General features: G+C 34.9%; 1 protein-coding gene across 1 annotated transcript in view; it reads left to right on the top strand.

Annotated features, from left to right (window-relative positions):
- DNAJC1 (DnaJ heat shock protein family (Hsp40) member C1) overlaps positions 1-19,011 on the top strand; it is a 111,257-nt gene that overhangs the window by 32,095 nt on the left and 60,151 nt on the right. Inside the window, exons 3-6 of the mRNA XM_029961896.1 lie at positions 9,599-9,700; positions 10,458-10,504; positions 16,823-16,988; positions 17,883-17,980. Coding sequence (XP_029817756.1) covers positions 9,599-9,700; positions 10,458-10,504; positions 16,823-16,988; positions 17,883-17,980 — 413 coding nt within the window. The remainder of the gene's footprint in view (positions 1-9,598; positions 9,701-10,457; positions 10,505-16,822; positions 16,989-17,882; positions 17,981-19,011) is intronic.

Genomic DNA, 19,011 nt, shown 5'->3' with positions numbered 1-19,011 from the left:
TATAAATATATTGTAAACATATATAATATGTATATGATTTTGAGAGAGGTGCTCCTGCTTTCTGTCTTAACTGCTGTGCGTGGATATGGTTTACTGCAGTGGCTCTACCATATTCTCATTTAGGTGGTTTTGTTGCAGGCATTAAGTATTTATTTATAATAAACCAAATACATTTTTAAGGGAATAGTTTAATTTAAAAAAAGTTGTAGTTGTAAAAGTTTCTGCCTGCTTTTCGTGTTCAGTTTAGCCCTTATTGTCATTTGACATTGTCAAGGAACCTTGCTGATCATATCTGCTTTATATTACCATCTTTCAAGGTTAAAGCTGATAACGGATGGAGAAAGTATTCTAAACTCAAATTATGTGGATGCCTTATTAGTGATCACCTACTGCAAGATGACTTTCTTATGTCAGAGCAACTACTGTGTAATAGGAAAAATAAGCCCAATGCCTAGCAGTCCAAGTCATGGAGCAAGGGCCCACGGGACTTCATAGCAAAGAGGTGTTTCCTGCTACCCCTTTATACTTGCCACTCCTTTCGAAGCCCTTTTAGGTTTTGTGAAAATCTCGTCTACTCTTTCTTCCAGCATGAGCATCTGTCACCTTCAGTGTGACAAGAATACTGTCTTTCAGCCAGGACCTTTTAAACTACATAAACAGATGCAGTAAATCCAGTTGGAATATTTTGAGAGTAATTATTAAATTGGTCATCAAAAGAATATTTAAATTCTAAAATATAGGAATGTTAGTGACCTACTGTACCCTGCTGTGACAGAGCTGGTTAAATCTAAGTCACACCTGATATATGTATGCAAGACCTGCTTGTAAAGGAGACTTCATCAATCTGTTCCACTGATATGCTAGTGATGCTTCTAGGAGGTTTTCCTGGTATCTAACTTGGATCTTCCTGTGCTGCTATCTAACTGATAGTGCTTAGCCCTGGTAGATCAGACAGGGCAATTATTCAAGTTTTTCTTTAAAACTACCTTTTACATATTTGAAGATGTTATGTCCTGGTGTCAGCTGCCTTTTCTTTAGGCTTGAGTTACTCTCGTTCTTTCAGTTTCTCTGAACAAGTCACTGTTTTTTTTTCTCCTAGACCCCCTATTAGTAAGATTTTTTTTTTTTTTTTGTTTCTTATCTGAGCAGGCTTATAGCTCTCTCTAGTCGCATTGTTTGAACTGGCCAGGCAATCTGCTGAGCTCTCACAATTGCTGTGTGACATGGCACGGCCGCTCGCTGCCACACTGCTCGTGTCACGGCGCTGTGCTGCACGGAGAGGCAGCACCATGCCACTGACTCATGCTCAGCTTGTGATTTACTGATTGTTTCTGCCTAAATGCTTTTTTCTATCCTGTGTTTGTGTAGTTGATGAATTCTGTCCAGATGTAGACCATTAGTCTTTCACTTAGGAAATAATGTCATATTTTTCTTAGAGCAGTTCTCCATTTTGTCCAGATCTTTTAAAATTCTAGTTCTCTTTGACTGCATCTTGTAAGTTTTCCAGGTTAGTGTTAACGACCAGATTAAACAGGATTCTATAATTCAGCTTGCTGGCTAAAATATTGTGTGGTCTTGGGGCAAACCCCATAAAATTCTGTTTGATACACCTTTTCATTTTTGACAGTTAGAGCCTTTAACTATTTAAGGTATTATTTATTTCCACTTTGTCTTGCACCTGTAAGAGAAGCTTTGTGATACCCATGTTTTTGTAATTTCTTTAAAAAAAGGTTGTACATTAAAAACATTACTTAAGTCACATATAAAAACAATCACTCTATTCTTTCCAAGCTTATTTAACTGTGTTCTTAAAATATTTTAGGAAGTTAAGCAGTAATTACAAATATAAATTAAGGCATTGTATAAGTATTAAGTGCTACTGGAAAGGTGAGCTTGTTTACACCTTGTTTTGAAATTAGCATGTGTATATGTATAAAAATATATAAGGTGGATGTGTGTGGGTGTATGGGCATATATATTGGTGTCTTTAGCTGCTGATAGGGCTGAGGAAGTTGCTAATAAATAGTTAATGTTTATTCTGGAAGTTGATGCCTGTGGGGATTATTCACCCTGTAAATGTTGTGTTGATGCATAAGATAACAGGTAGATTTTTGAAAACTTCTGTGCTGGAGGTAATTGTGCTCTGTTGGCTTCTTGTATGGCCTTATAATATATTCAGTTATACGTCCTATATCCTGTCTCGAGTGCCCTTTCCTCATTTTTTGGATGTCACAAGGGACAGTAATAAACACTTTTAAAAAATATGAAAAGTTTTAGCAATTAAAGATGTAGTCACAGAAGTGACAGTAGCCATTCAGGTGACACAGGAATTCAGTAATTAGTAGCTCAAGCAATTTTGGGGGGCTTTAGTTTACTTATTTATTTAGATATTTGGTTTTTGTTAAGACCTAAATCTGTGGTCATTAGAAATCTCACTCCAAAAACTACCCTTAAACTGAGCTCTAGGAAGCAGTTGTTTGAAAAGATGGCTTGCTGTGTCAGAGCATGTGAGTCAGTAACGTTGGTTCTGGTGGAAGCATGGAATGAGAACAGGAATAGCAGGAGGAGGAAGGGGTAAAGGTCTGGTATGGATATAGCCTTGCTGATTTTCTAATTGCCTTTAATTCCTTACCCTTTGAAAAGAAGTTGGAAACATTCTAAAGCAGAAGCGTAGCAAGAAAACTATATAAACAATAAAATAGTATATTTTTGGCATTACGCTGTGGAAAGGGTCAGAACTTGTCTGATCCAACACCCCAAAATTTTTGCTGCCTTATGCTGGTGCTCCACAGTGGTGAGTGTGGACTGCACGCAGCTGTCCTTGGGTATAGTGTCGCCTCTCTTGTAAATCCAGAGGCTGTGTTATCCAGCAGCAAAAGTGTGGAGCAAGAAATGCACTGTAGGAGACTCTACATTTTGCTTTCTCTGCCAACGTGGACTGTAAGAGCAGTGGTCTTTCTTTGTAGCAATTTAGTTCCTGTGAATATGTTGCACGGGATTGGGAGTTTTGTAGGTGATGTTTTTATCTGAGAGTGGTAGACTGGAACTCTCTGATACAATAGGCAGATTTTTAAGATAACTCCCTAGAAACAACTTTCTTAAGCCTATAAAGTAATACATACAGATATATATATATAAATATATATAACTATATTATAAAAATATATAACACATGTAAATATGTAAACAATAAATTACATATATGAAATAGAATAAAAATAAATATGTAATAGTGTTTGTGGAAAAAGATGTGAAATAAATAAAAAACTCTACTTATTCCTTCCTTTTGAACTACCAGAATAGAAAACTAAGTGGAAATAAAATATAACAGTAGGCAGGATTTTGAATTAGTTAGTGTTGGCTTGAGTAATGTCCTCAGCTGTTGTTTCACAGGTTCTATCCATTGTGATTTTGGAGAGTAATTTTAAAAATTTTGAGAGTTGAAGAGTGTTCTCTGCATCTCAGAGACAAAGCTTATGTTAAAACATAACTTATGGTTGTACGTGACAGTGTTCTCTTGGCAATCTAATTTTTCCTAAGTAATCAGTTTCTGAAAAAAATGTTAAAGCATGAAATAGTTTCAATGAAGAAAAAAATTATGTATAAATACTGTTGTTCAAATTGGTCAAGAAAACCTAAGCCCATGTAATTGTGCACATGTGCTGAGGAGAACACTTTTTTTGGTTTCTCAAGCATGAGGCAGCAGAATTTTCATTCATTTGGCATGCTAGACTGAAAAGAGTCGTCTTTCATTTGACACACTCCCCTGGAAACAAACATGCCAGGGAAGGGATTGTGCCAGTTATCAGAAGCTCACAGGAATACATTGTACTGGTTTGTATTCATTTTCATTTCATGACTTGCTTTAAAACTTAGCAAATAAAAAAGCATTAAAACACCTTTTTAGCATTATTTTTAGTTCCTATGTATTTCCCTGCTGTGCTGTTATTCAGTTTAAATCAATGGAATGTTGTGAGACACATGGCTGGGTTTGCAGCAGAGCAGATCTCTCCTCCTGCCTGCGTATGTTCAGGGCATTCATCTGTAGACAAGCAGCAAATTTGAGTTTAACTCATTTTACATCCCTGGAAAAGATGAGTGTCTTAGAAAGAAGTTGGATAAAATAAAGGGTCATTGAACAAAGGTTATGCAGCGAGAAATTTAAGCCAAAACTCAGCTGGTATCTATTAACTATGAAAGTTCACAGATAATGCTTGGTCTTCTGGGAGACACTTGTTTTCCTTTCCTAGAGTCTTTTATACATATATCTGTATAACCTATATATATTCTTCAGGATTGCCAGCAGGTCCTTCCCACCTCTGGAATTTTCTACAAGATTCTATTTCCCTCATAAATGTTTTTCCAAGTGCAGACTTGGCAAACTCAGGTGTACTTCTTGGAACTAATCTGATCGTGGGAGATTAAATTAGGACCAGGTTGAAGTGAATATGTGTGAAGCGAATCCGGGAGTGGTATTGCAGAGGTGTGTGTCAGCCTCTGCTGAACCAGCGCGAGGGGAAGAATCAGGCTGGAAGAAGGGTCACCACCATATGGTCTCCATCCTAAGAATTACCTAGAGAAGGGTTGTGGAGCAACAGTGGTCACTGTTCTGTCCCCATGTGAGAATGACACACAAAGGAGGGGATCACATGGAGTTCCTTGATGCTGCTTAAGGAATGAGGACAGGGGATATTTAATTGTTGACCTACAGTCATGTTTGCTTGTTCTCTAACACTTAGGGATATTAGTTTTCTGTGGACTTCTCATGAAGACAAACAGGTAGAAAGTAGCAGTGTTGACACAGTGTTTAATAGATGGTGGCAGCTTCTGTCTAGTATCTGCCCCTGCTTGTTTGTGAATTCTGTGGGACAGCCTGTGCATCCTGCAGTTTCAAATCACGGAAGAAAAATATGTGATGGTGAATTTGCAAAGATTACTTTCTGTTTCTTTTTCTGTACCATTCTTCTTCAACTTGTATGCCCGATGGTTACCAGAAGGAAAGTAGTGGCTTATACCCCTTCTTCTACACAAAAGTACTGAATGAAATAGTTTTGTTGAAGAAATATACATTTGAATGCTAAAAAAAAAAATAAATCCAAACACAAGAGTTATATAACTTTGATTTATAATTTGGGAAGGCTAAAGAAGGCCTCATGAGGGCCTGCCTGCACTGAAGTTACAGGTTTGCACTTGAAATAGTAAGCTGGTGCTCTATACAACTGTCACTTTTTGCAATATAGCTTCAGTAACGTGGCTGTGGGAAATTCTACACCGGCATTCAGCAGCACTGCGATGAAATAGGTGCACTGATGTCTTTCTCCTTTCACCCATTAACTAGTGATTGGACAAACTGCAAGTGAGTAGAAATGTGATTTCTATCTGCAGACTTGTTTCCTGGACCACGTGCCTTCCCATTGCTAATAAAGATACTGCCACCTATTTGAAGACATTGGCAGGCATATTTAAAACCCAAGATGAATTGAGCACATTTACTGCATTAGAAGCAGTTGCTAAATTGTAAGTAACTAAGTCTTGTTGTATAACTGCATTGCACTCAAGGGAACAATTTAGATTTTGAATTGTGTATGTTGGTAAGTGAAAACTATGTAGACATTGATTATTTTTTTCCCCTTGACCTAATCACTGTTTGCCTATGGCAATATCTGATATGTTATGTGTTCACCAAAATTGTCTTGGGACCACAATGAGGCTTCTTTTTTAGCTTCATTAGTAATCATAGTTACATTAGGAATAGAAGGCAGTGGAACAGTATACTTGTACTGTGTACAACACCAGTTATTCTGTTTATTGTAAAGATGGAAGTGAAGTCTGTAGTGGGAATCTGAATTTGTATAGGCAGAGGAGGAGACCAGATTTGAATCTTTGTGCATTTTCAGCAATAATTTAATTTTAAAAGAATGGAAGGCAAATGGCTATTTAGATTTTTTTTTTTTTTTGGGGGGGGGGGGGGAAAAAAATCCTTTCTGTGTTTCTGTGTATGTATTTGTAGTGTAATGATAGAACTTATCTTGGTAAGACCAGAGAGTATGAAAAGGATGCTGAGTAAAATAAAATTTAGTAATGTATTTTTCATTGTCTGAATTAAACAAGCTGCCAAAAGTAGATGTCATAAATAGTGAGAAGAATGTTTCCTCTTCTCCCCCACCCTTTGAATATGACATGTATTGTCCTTGAGGCAAAAATCTATAAGTCCAACAGAGAACTTTAAGAAATGTGTTTAACTTTTAACATTCTGTTGATTCCTTCAAATGGTAACTTTGTGTCTTAAAACACTGGTTTGTGGTGTAGGGGATTATGTGAAAAAATGTAGAAGATTGAACTTTTAACTTCTACCTAGAGGTCATGTAACTAGACACATGGATACTCTGACTGTTCAATAGAATGTTAGGAATTTAAAAATTCCCACATGAATACTTACATATTTGCATGCATAAGAGGCCAGACTGTGGCCTACCTAAATATAGACTTGCAGTTTGGTATTTATGAGAAGTAATTCTAGCCCAAAACAAAGAGATGTTTAACCTTGGAAATATGATGGCATGATATTGCTTTGGAAGGATAGGTATATGAAATAGGGTGATTAGTGAGATGTTTGTATCCACATGAGGGAGACACTGTGACAGGCTCATTTGCCTTAATTGGTGGCAAAATCTGCCAACCTGAAGCAGTGTTGGAGAAATCAGTGAATGCACTTGCTGTCTGTAACAATACCAGCTCCTTCTGCTGTTAACTGAGGTGCCTAATACAGGTTTTATTTTTCCCTCCCTAGATGTAACTGAGATCAAGGTTTCTAAATTTTAAAACAAAGCCATCCAACATGTTCCCTGAGCTTTTTCTTTAAAACAAACAAAACTTTAGTGTGATCATGGCTTTCTGTAGTCTTTGGACTTCTGCCCTAATATGTAAAATAATGTCTTAGTCTGCAGAAAACACTGACTCTTAACTCTGTGTTTTGTTGCTCAGCCTTTCTGAAGATGTTACTGAAGGTGGCCAACAGAGCCAGGTAGCTATAAATGATGGTCCCTTAGAACAGATGATTTCAGGTGGGAGATGTTTCTTCATTAGTTTGAAAATAATCATTCTTTATAGCTTACTTAGAGTCCTGCATTGCTAGGAAGTGCTGTAGTGATGAGAGGCTTTTCTCAAAAACCAACCATTTTTGTCGAGGGCAGGTCCTAGAGGATCTGGAACCTTGCCTGAAGATGCCTAACATTACCCGTAGGTAGCATTAATTAGGAAAATGTTTGGAACATACAACATTCCCCAGTGTTGTGTTGGGTGGTATTGTGAAGGGTTGCTTACTGCTTTAGAAATTCCTACATGCCAGTTGTAATGAAATAATTTACAGTAACATCCCATATTTAATTATCTATTGATACTATTGTACCCTCTTCAACCTTTTAGGGGCTTAATTACAATCAGCTGATACGGTGATAAAGATCACTTTCATGGTTTAGCTAAAACCATGGCCAGTAAACTATTTCCTGTCTTTTAGTTGATACAGTAGTGTTTGAATAATTATATTTTGTTTGAAGACAAGCCCATGTTGTTTATGAAGTGGCTGACTGGGTTGGTAGATGAGGGGAAACAAAACAATCTCTATATTATTTCTGGTAGCTGAGATGAACAATCTGTTTTTGTGAATTTATACATTTTTGATTCAACTTCTCAAGGTGAAGCAACATAAATATTTAAGCAACTTGATTATTTCAGAGTTGTCTTGGGATCTCTTGCTTTGCTTAAGCATCAAACATATAAACTACCTTTTGTCTTGATCTTTTACACAAATAATCCTGCTGCTCCCAAATAAAACTAAGGTTTAAATTCTTCAGATACGGCTGAAAACAATGTAACTTTTTTTGCTTGTTTGTTGTTCGAAGTAATTGGAAGAGCACTGTGGGACAGCTTGTGAGTGCTCCAAAAAGAATACCAAGCATCTAAGTGTGTGGTAGAAAAGTAATAAACTGTGGTTGTTTATCCCAGGTACATGGTCTAGAGGCACTCATTTGTTGAGGTTATCATGGTCTCAATCCCTAGTTTTTAAAAGATATTTTTACATGGAATTTTCACATTTATTTCGTGTAATTCTATTAAGTCTACGTCTCAAGAATTTAATGTTTCTTTGAGCTTAGAATAGATGTTTAGTCACTGTCTCTTCCTTCCCCTTAACTGAAAGTTAAAAATAAACCTATAAAACAATGGCAATGTGAAACAACTCATTGGCAGTAATCAAGCTGGAAGCAAGCTGGTACTTCAGCGAGGAATTCTGCTTTGGTGTGCACATGCCTTACAAGCAGCTGCTGAAAACGGAAAAACTAAAAAATGCATATGTGGTCTTTTCAGGAAAAATCTTCTTTTGAGTAATAAAAGCGCCTTCCTTTGACAGACAAGAGACTATGGACACTCCAGTCTTGTATTAGGGGATAATACCAACTGCCTTAAAATATAATTTCAGAGCTGAGTTTTTCAAATTCTGCATTTTCCTCTGTTTTTCTCCTTCCCCTCATTCAGTCTTTATTATTCACTCTGGGCCCAAACTTGTATACAGCATTGTAATAGCCTGATGTTATAAAACTGAAAATTTTAAAATGAAAATAATGATTTGTAATAAAAAGCCTGACAGACTAATTACAGTATTGCATTAATTATTATCTTGTTTCAGCTCTGTTCCACAGCTAATTCAGATCTGGGTTTCGTTGTTTTTTTAATCCCTATTGACACTGTAATTTTGAGAGAGTGACTATACTTGGGAACAATATAAATAAAATCAAGAAATAAAAATTGTCAGATAAACAGTTCATTTCTAAAATGTTGCCTCAGACATTTAATGCTTTGTGGATCTTCTGGTGAGGGTGCCACCTATATAATATAGAATACAACTCTGAATATCTTTGTTTCTGGATATCTTTATAGCATGTACTAAATAGCAGTCATTAATCCAGAAACTTGATTTGTGCAGCTAAGTTGGTACATCATTTTACATTTTGAGTTTTATTTTTTCTCCTAAAATGTGTGGAGTTCTTATAATGGTTAAGGTATAGATTGATGTCAGTGCTACAGTATAACTCCAAGACCACAATTTGAAGCTACTTTAGAAAAATGCAGTTCTTTAGACATAGTGAAGCTGAAGTTGAATGGAAGTCCTATTAGGAGTGAATTGCATGTAAATATTAATAAGGGAAGAGTTCTTAGCAAGTCCTGAGTTTGGGAAATTGAGCATGATAATTTGCTGAAATTATGTCTGTCTTGAAGATATGCAGATACAATAATTTTCAGTTTTCATTTGAACTTTTAAATGGTGCAGAAGGTGCCTGGTTTAGGTTTTAAGCAAGAAAGTGTTTGGAAGTATTAGCAAATGTCGTTGTAATGGCTGTATGGTAATGAAGGGAGTTACAATGAAAGACGGATTGGACTGAATGACTGTTAAGTCATTTAGGCTGGGGTGGTTTGCAGTTTTGGTTGTTAGATGTCTCAAAGTATGTTTCCTTAGTGCCTGCACTTGGTTGGCTGTCTTCAGATCTTAAGAAAGTTCAGGGAATCAGTTTCTGACAAATTGCTTTGTTTTCCTTTTTTTCAGGATGCTTCATCTGCAGACATTCGGAAAGCATATCGAAAGCTTTCCCTGGTTTTACACCCAGATAAGAATAAAGATGAAAATGCGGAAACACAGTTTAGGCAAGTAAGTGCATTGTGTGGCAATAGAAGTTTTAGGGCAAATAGAATCAAAATTTTTTTATGGTGTTGTCATTTTAGTAAGAATAATGGTACACCTTTGAAATGAATAAGTTAAACATCGAATTACACTTCCCCTGATGTAGCTAGGCTAAAACCAAATACACTTTTTTGGAATTAACTTGTTGAATAGCCTGGATTTAGTATTTACCCGTATATTAAAAATAATTTGAACATAATACTTATACTATTAGGAGGAAAATATGTTTTGCACCTTCAAAAGCAGTGTGGAAAATTTCTGATCAATTCTCAACACAAGACCTAGGTAGGCATAATTTAATGAAAATTATTTGTTTTAATTATTTAATTTTCAGTCTTTGAATCTTTATAGAAACAACATGGCTTTGTAATGTAGCTCTGATGACTAAATACAGCCTACTTAATTTCACTAAGCTCTTTAGGATGAAACAAGTGATACCTAATTTTAAGATATAACTGAAACAAGACTCAGTTTGACAGATGTGAGGAGGGGACAAATTCTTGTGCAGGAGTTGCTTGTTTGTGTCTGATGACACGTTGTATATCAATATGTCACTGTTTGTTTTGCATATTGGGTTTGCTTCTTAGTCTTGTAGCGAAAAGTGAAAATTGGCAGAGATCATTCGTTGGCAGATGTAAATATGATACTACTATTCAAACTTTATAAATTCAAGCATAACATAAAGTCTTTCTGTGTGTTTGTTTTCTTTTTTTGTCTGTTTTAGTTGGTGGCCATCTATGAGGTTTTAAAGGATGAAGAAAGGAGGCAGACGTAAGTTAAATTGCACAGGTTCTTAAATAAAGCATTCATACCAATGCTGTATTCAAGTCCTATTTGACTTAATTGTAACACATCAGATGATTTTTTTTTTTTTTCATAATTCGAGTTTGTAATTCCTAGGTAGATGTTTAATTAAAGATTGTATGTGGCTTAAAGGGAAAGGTGGTAGTTTTCCATGATAGACTTTTTTTCTCCTTTAAAACTAGTATTTGAAAGAATTTTAAAAGCCAACTGTTATTTCAAGCAATTTTTTAAATCTCTTAACAGTTTTTTTTTCTCAGTTGTGCCAATTATCATTGCTTATTTTATTAAAAACTGTGGTTAAAAATATTGGCCAACTGTTCAACTGTCAGTCATACCTCCCTGTGTCAATACAAGGTTTGTTGCATGATATTTAGGGGTTTTTTTCCAGTGTATATCATCTTCAGCATTGTTTTCTGTTGCTTAGTTCATAGGGATTTTTTCTTTCAGATGTATTATCTCTAATATTATAAACTTTGTTGTATGTAGCATATTTTTTTAATAAATGCTAGTTGTCCTTGCTACTTCAGGAGCAGTTCCAACAGAACCTGAAAGGGATAGGATAAAGAACTGAAAACCTGGGGCTAATCGGCTTTCTGGAAGACTATTTTGAACTTTTTTTTTTTAAAACAAATCGGCATTTCAACCAGTGATTACCAGGAGAACTGACATATAAAAGGAGTTTTGCTTTTGGGTTGGAGTTTTAGTAAATCATCATTCCGCTTACAAGCCTTCAACCAGAGTTTTATGAGACGTTTCTTGGAGGGATTTTGGCTTTGTAGATGTCTTGGCAGGAGTCCAGGGTTTATACTACAGATTATATACTTTGTTAATCCCCTCTTCAAATGTCATGAAAATGTACTTCATAGAAGCACTTTTGGAAATTTGTATTTTTTTTATTTCATCCCTCTAAAGAGAATTTCATTGTGAAGTTACACTTCAGGAAAGTTTAAAAAAACACAACACGTTAGGTAAGTGATTTCAGGCTACTTGAAGTGAGTTATCCCTCAAATCTTCCCAACTTTTCGTTTGTAACATTGTTTACGTACACTTTGGGATATTGCCTCTCTGGAATTTAGCTCCATCATGGAACTTGTAGGAATTTCCTTGCAGCTGTAATAGAAGCTTTTTGCATGGAACTGTGATGCAGTAGTTTGTAAAAGTTGTGGTTTAAACCTTGCATACGTTACGAGCGTGACTAATGTACCCAACTACTCTTAATAAGTGCAGCAGTGATTATAAATGAGAAGTTAAAGTAGCAGTAGATTGTTCTAACTTAGATTGATTTAATTGTCAGTAACTTATTTTGTACATAGACAATGTCATATTTTTCTTGCACCATGTTGATACATGGTTGATACTGATTCTATGGTTTAATAAATATAAATGTAGTGGATTAAATAGTGTTGCTTTCAGAGAATTTTCTGGAAACAATATACTGAGTTTAGAAATAACATGTTGAGCAGAACTATCTGGTCTTATTGCTCTGAGAAAACCTTTGTTGTTCGGTTTATTGCAGTCTAATGATAAACCCTTTTGAGCTCGTAAGCAGAGGGTGGCCTGTCCTGTGTCCTGGAAGGCGCTGTTGTAGCACGTCTCTAATACAAGTCTTAAGTTAGTGTGGTAGGAGCTGCTCTCCCTGTAGTACAGTTTCTCTTGTAAGGTAATTCGAGGATTTCTTGCAACTCTACATCAAAGGGAAGTGGGGAGTTGTTGTTTTTTGGAATCTTTCTACTTTAGTTGTTGATATTTGCCTTTGCATTATGTGAGGTGATGGACCTAGTTGAAGAGGCTCGAAGTTTATTGTGATGCCCATGCACTGGGGAAAAACTGTGCACCTTTGGTCTCTCAGGGCTTATTAACACAGTTTTATACTCATTCCAGAGACACTGTAACAAGGCTTTCTGCCAGATTTCTCTGGGTGTTTGTTTTCTTGAGGGTTTTTTTTTAAACCTGACCTGAAGACCTGATGAGGATGAGATGGAAATTAGTTCTACTTCTTACAGGTTGGTGAGAAATTCTGGCAGTTGAGCTGTGAATTCACAATTAGGCACCTAAATGATTTGGAACATGGGTTTCCACTGCTGAGAGAAGAGTGAGCTGCAGGCTTCTGCTTCTGTAGTGAAGTTAGCTGTACCTGCCTCTCACTGTTCATCTCCAAAGTGATGTAATGCAGCATTGGTCCTGTGTGCACAGACACTGGAAGCAGCAAAGGCAGGAATAAGGTCTTACGCTGTATGAGAGAGTGATGAACGCACTTTGAAACAATAAAACCTCTTCTCCGCATCTTGGCGAACGTCAAAGGTGTTGTTTGTGTGAGTAGAGAAACAGTGTTCTAAAAAGGTGGATCTGTTGGCCAGCTACATGTAATTCTTTTTCTAAAACCATCAGTGTATTTTTACTTTATCTGGTGGCAGAAGCCTTTCTTAAAATGTTATATTTTGTCTACTGACAGTTACAGTACAGGGCTTTAAAATGTGGTTTACTTTTTCGAGAAAGTTATAGTTGCTTGTGAGGTACACTAATATCATTAGTAGTACTACAGAATGTAGTAGTATTACGTGTTAGTACTTTTGTCATCACACTTGGAGTGATACATAATCAAAACATTCAAGTATTCTAACAGTAAATGTATGTGCAGCTTTGTTTAATGTAGCACTGTTTAACATTAAACATCCATGCAGCAGAACACAAATTTTTGTTTTGTGTACACACTGTGTATTTTACTAGAGTGTAAAATTCTACAAAGTTTATCATTAGAGTATGTAGAGATAGATGCATTTATTGTTAAATCAATTTATTAGCCTTTGACTATTTTAATTTATGAAAAAATAGATAGTCTTATGCACTTCTGGTAATTGTAATTAGGCAAAAATCTTAGATTTTATTTTCATTGTTTGTTACCATTTTAAGGATCTTGTATTACTTACCAGGCCCATCCTCTGTAACAATGTGGACTTGATTACAGCAAGCATTTGTAAAGGAATCAAGATATACTTGTTTAGAGTAAGAAAGGTGTTTATTTTAGTTCTCATTATAATTAAATGTCTGTATTCATAGGTATAAATTGTGCTAACTGATGCCGCACTGGAATTCTTTGACAGCTTGAGGAAAAAAGGCACCCCCAAAATAAAAAGTACCAGTGCAGTCTTCCCGTAGTTCAGAAGAGATCTCATTAATTCAAGGTTATAGTATATAAATGATATCAGATCTCTGAAATAATTTAAAATATGAAATGGAGTGGCTCTCTTAAAGGGAAAAGTAAATTGTAATTATATTGAAATAGGTGATACTGTAATTAGTTACTACAGTTAATGGATTTTTTTCTTGCAATGTAATTGATTCACAAGAGTTCTAAAAACTGTTTTGTGAAATTTTACAGAAGAAAGAAATTTTAATAGTCTTGCAATTTGTTACTTGTTATTTAGAAGACTAACAAGTCTTGTATAGAATCCTGAGTTTTAAAGTAAATATTCAACATACTTCTAAGTGGGGATTTGTTTTTGTCTTTTTGTTTTGTACGAGTGCTTTGGGGTTTTTGCAGCTTGTTGACCGCTACATTTCAGAGGTAACTGGTAGGCATACTCATGTGTAAAAAATTTACCTTATTTTGTGTGCATATGTTTTAGGGGAAAATACTGCAGATATATATTTTCAGCTTGGGGTTTTTTTTCCTTACATAGATTTATAATTAATATAGGTTGCCAAAAGAATGCTTTGTAATTAATTGTGAATGTAGTTCTTGATGCACACGGATTAACTGTCTTTCATAGTTAATATAAGTTTCTATAAAGAAATACTTTAATGAGAAACTTGCTTTTAATTAAACCACGTTATAAATTTCAAAAATCAAGATTTAAAAATTATGGGAAGCTTCTGAGTTTCAGTAGGATCATTTTCCAGCTGAAAACCTAAAAATCATTGATATCTTTATTTTTCAAATACAGAGCTTAATGACTATTGAAAGCAGTGATTTATCTTTTAACAGTATATATTCTAAAAAGTGGGTTATAATAGAAGCTATCTTCCCTTAAAATGGCCAGTCGTGTGAGCCATAATGCTCATTGATAGTAAAATCAATAGAGCATTGATTCTGAGACTTAATCCTTGGAGACTGTTGTTCAGAGCAGGGGACGTAGCCTGGTAAATACCGAGTGCTGTTTAAAGCGCTTAATGCAAGAGGCTCTGCTGTCTTAATTTATTTTTTCTCAACAGATAATTTATAATAGAATATGGTTGCCAAACATTAGTTTGAAATCTTGGTTTACGTATTACTATGTTATTACCATCAGCATATATGGGCCTTATTTAATCAGTGGCCACTTTTTCAGTACATCAATTAACAACCATTAGTGTATAAGAAAGGCAGCTGCTTAATAAATTTATAGTAGTATTAAAAAAACTACTTGCTTCTGTATGTATTTTTCTGAAGCTTTCAAAAGAACATCTTATGTGAAACCTTGTTATGAACCTAATTTTTTTTTAAAATGGTTTTGTTTCTAAAAACATTCTACTGTCAATAAAATCTTTTGTAAATGCATTATTATTTTTTAAATGCTAAAACTTCTACTTATTTCTTAAAAGAAAGTAAAGTAGAAGTTTTAGTTTTGGAATAACATCCTGCACAATTTTTCTGAACAGCGTTTGTGTTAAGGCATCAGTAGCTAATTCGTTGTGACTTACTAGGAAAGGAAAGAAGTTACTATTTCAAGTTTTACAATAATGGATATTTTTCTTCGTATTCTTGTAGTTATCATTGAAGACAGAATTTTGTTATATGAATTTTACTTCTGGTAGCATTCAGAACACAGAAGAATCCTGAGGTGTTAAATCTTTTGCATAGAAATAACAGTGACAACTTGAACAAATGTTTTATCAGAAGTCAGCTTTCTAGATATGCACTAAATTAAAGTGTATTTTTTAATTGAAAACCACTGCCTCTTTTTCTGCTTAAAAAATGAATTTGCATGTGGAATCTTTTTTTAGTACATCTCCAAGGTATCAATTTAATAACTATCAAAGTAGCTAGTGCAGTTGTTGCATTTAAATTGATTTACATGTCAAGACTGGCAGTTTAGCAGCTGCGCTATTATTCCTGGATTGGTCAATTTACTTGAGAAAAACCTACTACTGAGTTCTACTGACCTGCATGACAATATAGGCCCTATTTCTATTCCTGTAATTAGGCCTGCGACTAACTCAGAATATTTTTAATTAAAATATTTTGGTCAATGTGTTGCACCAAATTAGGCCTTTCAGTGCAGATTTAATTCTGGAAATGGTGTGATTAGAATATGTAATGAGTCATGTTCAATTTAAGATTAACAGGTTGTGTATCTTAAACATACAGGTTTTTGAGTTTACTGTAGAGATTTTTGTTTGAAATTTTACTCTAAAAAGTTAATTAAAAAAAATCTGGTTTGTGTGTCTGTGGTTTGTTTATTTTTAAATTTATTTTATACTGTAAATAAAAGGCCCCAGACATACTATGATGTTTCAAAATATTTGTGTGAAGGAAAACAGACAAATTGTCATAAAATGTTTTCTGTACAGTTAGTAGTGTTAATAAAATTAAACTGTCTCAAAATAGATTTATTTTGGAGACAGCTTTTCAAATAGAAAATAAAAAAGTAGTGAACTTTGTTTTCAAACATCAATATCAAGGCTCTAACTTAAGTTCATATCTTACGCTGAATGAATGTTAAGTCTGGCAGGTTTTTACCTAATGGATATGGTGCTACTAAAGGACCAAAAAAAAGCAAAGATACCTCTCCTCTCCCACCAGCACTTGTGCATTTAATTTGTAAAAGAAAAAAGGGTTTCTAGTGTTTGAGACATTTGTTCTTTGCTACCTATTTAATACTTAGTGGGTTGTTATTTACTTCTATCACGGAGACCTGGCCACTGATTACTGGGCAGGTAGAACACATCCACGTTTTTGAAGCCTCTTATTTCAGAAGTGAATGAACTTGGATGGGCTTGATGGGCAGGGGGGTGTGTGTGGGGAGTGTTGCAGGAGCATTTGAATTACTTTTTTTTTTTCCCCACAAAAGACTAGGAATATTTCCCAAGCGTTTGGTTCTGGCCTCTGTTTGTTTCCAGATGCAAGCCTTGCTGCTGACAAAACAAGACATTGCTCTCTTAAAAAAAAATAAAAAAAATTACAAAATGATCTTTTGTGTGTGTATTATTCAAGCATGCTGTGGATTATCCTTTGTTTTATAATTGGATGGTTTGGCTTATTTAATTTTTAGCTCTCCATGAAACCTGTTATGTTTGCTACTGTAGGTATGATGATATTCTGATCAATGGACTACCAGATTGGCGACAGCCTGTGTTCTACTACAGGCGGGTGAGAAAAATGAGCAATGCTGAGCTGGCATTACTCTTGTTCATTATACTCACAGTGGGTCATTATGCTGTGGTTTGGTCAATCTACCTGGAAAAACAGCTGGTAAGTATTGGTAATAAATCAAACTTGCTTCAATTATTAGTATTGAATTTCCTGCAGAAGTTTGCATATTATATAGATCTTTACCACTTCCCCTTGTTTAAATTTGCATTTTTCATATTTTAAAAGGATTATATTTTTAATGATGATAATTACAGCATGAGATATTTAATATGTCAGAAATAGTAGTCTAAAACCCACTTAGTTTTCCTAGAATTGGTAATAAATTGCAAGAGATAGTCCTTTGGTTTTTAACTGAAAGGAAGAAGAGAAAGTAAAACTCTTCTGTCATTTGTTGATGCAGAATAATATGCTACTGTAGTCATGTCTGTGGTTCTCCTAAGTGGTGTTTAAAAATAATCAGGTTTTATTAGTATAAAATTCATACTTGGTTTGCCTTTCTTCTTAGCTAAATGCTTTTTTGTTGTGGGCTTTTGTTAACAGTGGGGAATTGGTAAGCAGTATAAACCACATTATTTTTTGATAATTTTATTTTTTGTCATAGAAAAGTCTATTGCACTTAGTAGACTAGGAAGAAGACTTAGCATAACTTGAAAAATATTCATACATTAGCATCTATTTACTTTTTTTATTTTCCACTGCATTATCGAAGTTGATGAATGAGAAAGGAGGGAAGTTGAATGCTTTCTCCTCTTAGAAAACTTTGATTGCTATGGAGATACACATGAGTGACAGAACTGGACTTCATGTGTGTTTAAAGACTGGATACCATGGCAACAGTTATTGTTAAGATAGATCATTTTACTTAATCATGTAGGACTCCAGATGCATTTGCATAAATGCTACTCTACTGTTTACCCTTCACAGAAGAGTCCCAGTAACATTTGTGGTTTACATGCTAATGATAACCTGTAACCATAGTTCTTTCTACATCAGGATGAACTGCTTAGCAGAAAAAAGAGGGAGAAGAAGAAAAAAACAGGCGTCAGGAGTACAGATGAAGCCAAACTCGCTGCTCTAGACAAAAATGAAAGGTGGGAAGGAAATCTCTTGTTTTCTGCATTTTAAACATTTTGTCAGTTACTGGTTTAGTTCTGCCATTTTCTCTTTGCATCTTTGGAATGTTTTGTGAGAAGAGTAACAGTGTTTGTAGCAACAGCCATTGCTGATACAAAGTGTGCAAGTGTAGATGTGTTTTCAGGTTTTGATTTGTAAATTAACATGTATTTATCCAGCAGATCAACAATAATTGAAATATTAAGGCTGAATTAATGATATCTGGCTTATCAAAATGTAATATTTCTATAAGTTGATTTTAGAAGACTTTATGACTTTTTCCGTCTTTAAAGGTTTTTGCCTTTGATTACAATTAATGAATTTCAATTAATTTGAACCTTAGTTTGTTACTATACCAAGCAAGGAGTTTTAATGGGGTTTTAATGCTTGTCTGATTAAATGCTTTTTATCTGATCAACTTAAAAACAAGCATGTTGGTAAAGGCTTCTAATGCATTGTTTGTCAAGGAACACATAGGGAAATAGTGACTTTCAGGACGCTCCAAAAGATACCACCATTTCTTCTATTGATTCATAGAAAGAAATAAAGGGTTTAAATAGTTCACACAGCAGGGGTATGAACTGGATCAATGTGGGATGGAGATCAGAGACCATTCTGCCTGTCGTCTTTCCTGATGACATCAGTGAGTAATGCTCCAGTGAACTGCAAATGACATTAATTTTTATGTATTGTTTTGTTTATGCTACAGTCTTCATATCTGGTTGTCAGCACTTGTGAACACTTGGTTGAAGCTTGAGTGTTCTTTTGATTTGGGTTTTTTTGAAACTGATTATGTGGGTTATGAATTTATTTTCCTGAAGAAAAGCCCTTTAAGGAGAGCAAAATACAGTAATTATTAGAAGTTAACTGTTACATATTTTGAATTAAATATTCAAAACGTATGTTTAATATTATGTAGTTAGACATTTTTGTGGGAGTTGACAAATGCTAATCATCTTAAATGATAATGGGAAATTTCTTTGGCTTTTCTTTCTTTGGAGATTGTGTG

Source organism: Manacus vitellinus, unplaced genomic scaffold (genome assembly GCF_001715985.3).
Source record: "Manacus vitellinus isolate BGI_N305 unplaced genomic scaffold, ASM171598v3 scaffold_3_pilon, whole genome shotgun sequence".
In the NCBI taxonomy this organism is placed as follows: domain Eukaryota; kingdom Metazoa; phylum Chordata; class Aves; order Passeriformes; family Pipridae; genus Manacus; species Manacus vitellinus.
Note: the sequence above shows the minus strand (reverse complement) of the source record. Positions and strands in the feature narration are given on the sequence as shown.